This window comes from Zingiber officinale, chromosome 9A (assembly GCF_018446385.1).
Source record: "Zingiber officinale cultivar Zhangliang chromosome 9A, Zo_v1.1, whole genome shotgun sequence".
Classification (NCBI taxonomy): Eukaryota; Viridiplantae; Streptophyta; class Magnoliopsida; order Zingiberales; family Zingiberaceae; genus Zingiber; species Zingiber officinale.
The window spans coordinates 10194331-10201792 of record NC_056002.1 but is presented as its reverse complement, the minus strand read 5'-3'; the positions used below and the strand labels follow the sequence as shown (position 1 = coordinate 10201792).

The 7462-nt window shown below is 36.5% G+C and overlaps 1 protein-coding gene across 1 annotated transcript; it reads left to right on the top strand.

The window, feature by feature from the left end:
* The first annotated feature begins 3982 nt into the window (after positions 1-3982).
* LOC122019022 (uncharacterized protein ycf23-like) lies at positions 3983-4814 on the top strand. The gene is made up of 5 exons (XM_042576532.1): positions 3983-4066; positions 4146-4205; positions 4297-4386; positions 4464-4571; positions 4647-4814. The coding sequence occupies exons 1-5, from the start codon at positions 3983-3985 to the stop codon at positions 4812-4814; spliced, it is 510 nt and encodes a 169-aa protein (XP_042432466.1).
* The last annotated feature ends 2648 nt before the right edge of the window (positions 4815-7462 follow it).

Genomic DNA, 7462 nt, shown 5'->3' with positions numbered 1-7462 from the left:
TTCTACCTTCAGTCTTTTCCCGCCATCTGCTCCATCCTCCGCCTCTACTACCTCTAGTCTTTTCTCGCCATCTGCTCCATCCTCCGCCTCTACTACCCCCGGTCTCTTTTCCTCGCAGGCGGTCTCTTCTCCCAAACCCATCCCTTTTCCCTCAGCATCCGCCGCACCTTCCGCTTCCTCAAGCCCTAATTTTGGTTTTGGATTGGGGGCTTCGACTCCCAACTTCGGCTTCGGTTCGTCTTCCACTGCTGCCTCTCCGTTGTTTGGTACTTCCGCTTCCCCTCCGGCGCCGGCCTTGTCCTCGGCTCAGACACTGTTTGCTTCGTCAGCTAGTGCCGCACCTTCGGTGCCTTCGTTTGCTACGTCCTCATCTCCCCCCGCCTTTTCTGTGCCGACGACGTCTGCTCCAGCTCCATCCTTCATATCCCCGTTTCCTGCCTCCTCCTCTGCGTCCCCTCTATTCTCTTCTTCTGCTACCGCTACCTCCTCTCCTGCCATCACCAGCATTTCGACCTCTCCTTTCTCCTTTGGAAGTGGCAGTTCCTTTGCTCCGAGTTCGTTCGATGCCGTGTCGTCTGGTAGTACTACTTCGTCCTCACCTGTTACTACCACGTCCACCTTGGCAACTGGCTTTTCTTTTGCGACTCCGACATCTGCTGTGTCCCAACCTTCCTTTGGGTTTACCAATGCTGCTACATCAACTCCCTCCAGTGCATCTATGTTCTCCGCTCCTACTGCTGCAAAGCCTTCAACTCTGTCATTTGGATTTGGGGTGCATGGGACAATTCAATTGATGACAAAGGCAGTTGCTCGGTGAAGTTTCATCAGAAGAATATTGAAGAAGATGACGTATAGATTGTGGGTAAAGACGAAGTTTTACAGGTAAAATATAAGTTATAGTGATATTCATTATTATTATAGCATTATAAACTCAATATAATCAACATGTTTTTTTTTTAATATTTTAGGGTCAATCAGTTGCATTGACATTGGAATCTTGCTCAAATATTGCTGCATATGGTACAATTGTTTGTTTCAATGGCATGGAAAAAATGCTTCATGGTATTCCATTTCCCAAGAATTGCATTCGAGTCTCCATTGATCAAGCAGTGGACAAATCCGCTCCTTTGCCATATCCAATTCCAAGTGAATGTGAAGTAATTGGTGATGCCATAGGAACTGTTGTGGCTTGGCCTGAACAGCAGATTGTGAAGCAAGATGAGGTATATGAGATATTATATTTCTAATTATATTGTCACTTTATTATTATATTTCTAATTATATTGCCACTTTATTATTATTCAACCTAGCTATATCTAACTTGTTTATATTTGAAATTATTAGAAGCCTAGAAGGAAGAAGTTTGAACGAAAAAAAATCAAAACCTACTTTGTCAACAAGTGTCCCAAGAGCATTACATATGTTATATTGTTACAGTAAGCATGCTCTAGATGGAGGAAAATGTATATCAATGTGCTTAGATAATGAAGTGTTTGATGAAGATTGTGAACTTTTTCTTGACCTTGAGGACATCAATTCTTTGTATCATTTGGAGTCAATTTCAGGAAATTTGATCGTTGCCTACATATGGTAAGTAAGTTTATTTAAGCAATTTCAGCAACTTTTTCATCACATGTTTGCTTCCCAATTTTAGCAACTTATTATGGTTTATTGTTACAATTTCACCAACTTATTATGAGTGATCATTATTTTTTAATCCACATGATTGTTTTGTATCTAAATTTTATTATTTAGTATCTAAATATTATTTTCTCAGTTGCAACTGCATTGCTTTACTTATGCTGGGAAATTACTGCATTGCTTTATGTTTGCTGGGAAATTCTAATATCTAGCAAGACAGAAAATCCCTGATTTGAACTGCAAGAAGTTTACTAATATTGTTGTGTGAACAAGTTTACTCTTGAAAATTCAACTTCTAGTAATTTTCTCATACCATGTTATTCTCATTAAGTTAATAGTTCATCATTTCTATTGAGAGGTTTACTAATATCAATTGATGTGGTACACTTTACATAAATATAGCTCATTCATTTTCAACCGGCCTTTAATGTTTGCCTTCTGCCATTTGTTCTTCTAGACAGGAAGTACTTTGCTCATATCTTTTTCTTGTATATTTTTAAGTATCTTAAATGTGCTTGTCCTCAAGAAATAAAAGAATTTGCATGTATACATTTCTGGTATGTTTAATATGCAAGACTGTTCATAGTAAGTTCTCATGTATGGATGTTACTATCATCAGCCATAACTTAGTGTTATGAGTGATCATTATTTTTTCCAACTTATTATGAGTGTTTTGTATCTAAATTTTATTATTTAGTATCTAAATATTTTTTTCTTTGCAATGATAGGTGTCTGTATAAAAAGATGGTGAAAGATACCAAGACAAAGAAATTCAGATTTATGAATCCTCACAAACTCCCATATCTGGCAAAAATGGCACAAGACAAATCAGTTAAGCTTGAAACCCTGAATCAAAGGGCAACTCTTTTAGCAGATAAGCTGACAAGTGCATCAACAGATCAACTAGTGTTAGTGCCATGTAATGTCGGGTAAGCAAGAAGTAAAACATCACTTTCAATTGCTTCCTTTCGATAATTTATTCAATTTTATGATCTAATCCTATGTATTTGCCTAGTTTCCATTGGAATCTTAGTGTTATTGAACCTTACAAGGATGCTATTTACCTGCTGGATTCCCTAAGTTGCCACATTCGCGATGATGATTCAAAATACGTAATGGAAATGTGAGTTCAGATTTCTTTTAGTAAATATTTATTATAATAAAAATCTTATTTAACAAATATTCTTAACGTATGAAGGGCCTTAAAATTGTTTAATTCAACCAAGGGAAGGAAAGGTAGGAAAAATGTTAAGTGGGAAGTAGTTAAGGTATGTGTACTTTTGTTTAACATATATTGTAATGTGTATAATTTTCATTAACAATTTGACTCTAATTACTATATATAGGCTCCTCAACAACCGGATGCGAAACAATGTGGTTTTTTTGTGATGCGATTTATGAGAGAAATTATTGAAGAAGTTGAGACTATTGAGAGAGATTCACAATCAATAGTAACATTATTTAGCTTATCTCAAATTATTTGACATAAACTATTTAAAATTGCAAAGTGATCAGTGTTGATTATTTTTCCATTAACATAAATTGTGTATGCTCACAGTTCACAAAAATAGGGTACTCTCGTGAACAAATTGATGAGGTTCGGTCCGAGTTGGCGGAGTGCATACAAGATCATATTTATGAATAGGTATGGAATGATAGTTGCCATAATTCTATTTAGATTTAAGTTCATGGAATGGTGGTTTTTGGTGGAATCATAGTTAATGCCAATTTTTTTGATGCAGTGCATAGTTACCAGATCGACCTTGAGCAGTTGACCCCAAAGAAAAGTTGTCATTGAAGTTTAAAAACTTGTGAAAATTTTTAGTGAATGATGATGTTTTGTGAATGATGATGTTTTGGAAAAATTGTCACTTAGGTGAAAGGATGTTTTCTGGATTAATATGCAAGTACAAAGCACTGTATTATATGTTATTATGTAAAGTTCTGTCAGTGTAAATTATCTAGTTTCTTTATCTAGCTTTTGTTCCACTATTGGGTTTGTTTTTCTAATAATTACTCGTGCAGCAAAATACTGAGCAAGAAGCTGTAGATCTTATAATCAGGTAAAGTAGAAAAAGTTAACTACTTCATTATGCTTTCATCTTAGTATTTGTATATTTGATTTGTCTTCTTTGAACCAGCTTCAAGTCAAAAAGCCAGATCCTCTAGATAGCTGTTAAAAATAAGGTATTATTTGGTTTGTCAGTGATCTTAATATTTGGTAATATTTGGTCTTTGATGCTCACGACAGAGTTCCAACACTGCATGATTACCTTGTTCAAGCAGATTGCTCGCTGCCTCAGTAGCTCGCATTTTCAGAGTTCCACAGCTCTTCTTTCTTATGATGATCTTGTTCTTGCAGATTTGTGTTTCCTCTGTGGACCCTTTGGCATTTCCTTCTGCAGTGGAAGCAGGTGCCCAAATGGTTAGGATGCGATGAACTTGACTGGTTTCGATCGGATTGTCTGTCATACCAAACATTAAAATCCTTGTGCTAAATGCAGGTGGAAATTGGAAATTATGATTCTTTCTACGAGATGGGAATTCAGTTTTCCCCTGAACAGGTATATGAATCATGATCGTACTTTTCCTTGCAGTTCCTCGAGTATTTTCAGCTATTTCTATCTCGTCACTATTCTGTGGTGCCATTGTCAGATTCTAAAGCTCACTAGAGAAACTAGAAGGATTCTTCCATCCATTACACTGTCTGTAACCGTGCCACACATGCTTAGTCTCCCTGATCAGGTAGCTCATTTATTTCCTCGTAAACTGAGATTTGTCACTAACACAATCTCTCGTTGTTTTTTGTTCAATTTAAAAAGGTGAAGCTAGCAGAGTTGCTGGAACAGGAAGGTGCTGATATAATCCAAACTGAAGGAGGGAAATACTCAAGTCCATCAAAACCTGGTGTCCTTGGTTTGATCGAGAAGGTAACAACAGTACGAATAAGAAATCTTAGCACACTTGTGATGAAAAATGTGATATTTTTCCTCTTTAAAATGTAGGCCACACCAACGCTAGCAGCTGCATACTCCATTTCCCGAGCAGTTCAGATTCCAGTTATGTGCTCATCTGGATTAAGCGCTGTCACTGCACCTATGGCTTTAACAGCAGGAGCAGCTGGTGTGGTATGCGTTCTTTTGCTTTCTAATCTAATCATTATCTGCTACTAGTGAAAGAAATATAGACTCTTTCAGATTCTCTTGTGTTCTTGATTATCTGCTACTACTTCATTGTCAGAAGTAGTTGAACACTAACACTTGGACGCCAACATTTTTGAGTTGGCGCCTAGATTTGACCATCTAACAGACACGGCTAAAGGATCAACTTCTATGAACACCCTTAATAACTTATACAGATATTTGTGAACAATTAGGTTGGTGGCTATCATTTATCCTCCCTTTTTGTTGTTTTTTCCATGTACCCAATGCAGTTTTCATTTCAAAGGTTCCAAGCTGATGAACAAGGATGGGTGGACACAATCAAGTCAGTGCGATTTGGAGGAGCTGTCAGGATTAGTACCATGGATTGGCTTGGGCAATCTCAATATTTGCATCAAACTGTCTTCTGGCCTTCCCTATCATCTGCAGTATCTGAGGTATACTATGCACATTTACCGTGAATTTTCCTTATTGAGCTTGGGCTAGTGACGGTTACGAATGTATTTTATTTCAAGAACCGTATAAGCAAGTGTTCGTGCATCTAGTTTTATAACAATGCACTTCGTATCTTTGATCTAAAAAGCTTCTGAAACAAGTCATCTTCTCCAAGCATGCCCTGGTCAACATGCTAGTCACCTACTGGAGTCATTTCCTCGATGGCACGGATGAATACCTAAAATCCATCCTCTACTCCACCATTCTTTGCCACTCCTCAAGCCGAAACAACTGCAAAGGTAGAGTCAACATCAAGTATTACATTGTGCCTGGCTACAAGAAGACCGGGGCCGCAAAATCCAATAAAGACAGGTCAAACATCAAGTAGCATTTTGTAACTTATTCCTCTTAGGTTATATGCTTGGTTAATATATATGCTTAGAACTTGTAAAGACAGGTCAAACATTAATATGCTTGGTTAATATATCCATCTACAACACTCCCGCTTTTTCCTCTAAATATGATTTTCATTTAGCACATAACTAATGCCAATTTTTTTATTTTGATGCAGTGTTTAAAGAGCTTGAGTAGAAGTTGGCCCTAAAGAAAACTTGTCGATTACGATATAAACACACTTACGGTATGAATTACATGTATATATAACATTGACATATTATTTAGTACGAGATTTACATGTATGAAAGTTTTCATACAAAATTTCTTGATTGCCTACAACCCCAGGTGTGCTGATGACAAGTTGAAGAAGATGGCTCTAAGAGTGATAGCTGAAAGCCTTTCAGAAGAAGAGATTGTTGGACTTAAAGAAGCAATTCCATGCGATGGACACCAACAACAGCGGTTAGTCAATGATGAGGTTTTGTAAAACTTGTGTGTTTGAAAAATTATTGTCATGAAGTTAAGGATAACTTGTATGATACAAATTTAATTTGTGGATCAATATGTATACATTTTGTTTGTATAATATAAAGTTTTATTTATTTGTTAAATAGTCTTATTATAAAAATGATTGTGGTTGTGGATATTCAATTATATGTAAATTTTGAGTATTTTTATAATTTTGCTATTTAAAAAACACTATTTTTTATAAATTTAAAAAGACAACGTTTTTAAGTAATAAAAGACAACGCTTAAAAAACAATGTCTTTGAGACCAACCACAACGCTTTTAAAGCGTTGTCTTTGATATGCGCATTTTTACAACAGCATCTTTAACAACGCTTTTTAAGAATGAATAGACAACGCTTAAAAAGCGTTGTCTTTGTGACCAACCACAACGCTTTTAAAGCGTTGTCTTTGATATGTGCATTTTTACAACAGCATCTATAACAACGCTTTTTAAGAACGAAAAGACAACGCTTAAAAAGCGTTGTCTTTGTGACCAACCACAACGCTTTTAAAGCGTTGTCTTTGATATGACTTTCTACAACACCATCTACAACATCACTTTTTTAGTACATACGACAACGCCAAAAAAGCGTTGTTGTTTAGCTTTTTTCTTGTAGTGATATATTGCATGCGATCAATAGGCATTCGGAGAGTCCACTCGTAGACTAGTGTCAGACTATTGATGTTGGGAATGAGTAGCGAAGGGATAGATCCTAATATCTCAGTCAGCAATCTGTAGCAATCTGTAGCTTGATAAGAGTGATACATCACATTTGACCAGGTCTTCATATAACTAATAAGCATCCTGGGCAGAATTTGTCATTTTGCTCATGCTGCCTACGATCACCTTTGTATTATTCTTACTAAGCAAAACAAGCTTAGCATGACTTAATACTGAGCACTAAGAAAAGATCCGTCTCTCTTTTTCATCACTCAAGCTTCCTCTCCATCATTTAAGTTCTCTTGAATTCTATCTTTAGACCTTATGTCTAAACTCACTCGCTAACTTTTCTATTGTGTTTCACTTGCTTGGATGGAAAGTCTTTCCTTCATTGTGTTTATGTGGAAGAGTTTCTTAGGCAGGGGAATAAATTGCACGCAGGCATCCTTTCAAGGATAGTGTTAATAGTAGACATGGTTCAATTTACCAATTTGATAGAAACAAAAACAAGCTGAAATTTTCAAACCATAAATTTGGCGATGGAGAATTTAATTAAGTTCTGATTGCACTTCTAAAACTCAATATATTTATGAGGAATAAGCCTTAAGTGATGTGACTTATCCTGGATGAGGTTGTAAGTGTTGGAACCCCGAGGTGTT

Coding starts and splice junctions, on each gene's coding strand:
- LOC122019022 (XM_042576532.1), top strand. CDS start 3,983: ATGATGATCTTGTTCTTGCAGATTTGTGTTTCCTCTGTGGACCCTTTG. Junction 4,067..4,145: donor TGGAAGCAGGTGCCCAAATG/GTTAGGATGCGA, acceptor TGCTAAATGCAG/GTGGAAATTGGAAATTATGA. Junction 4,387..4,463: donor TGCTTAGTCTCCCTGATCAG/GTAGCTCATTTA, acceptor CAATTTAAAAAG/GTGAAGCTAGCAGAGTTGCT.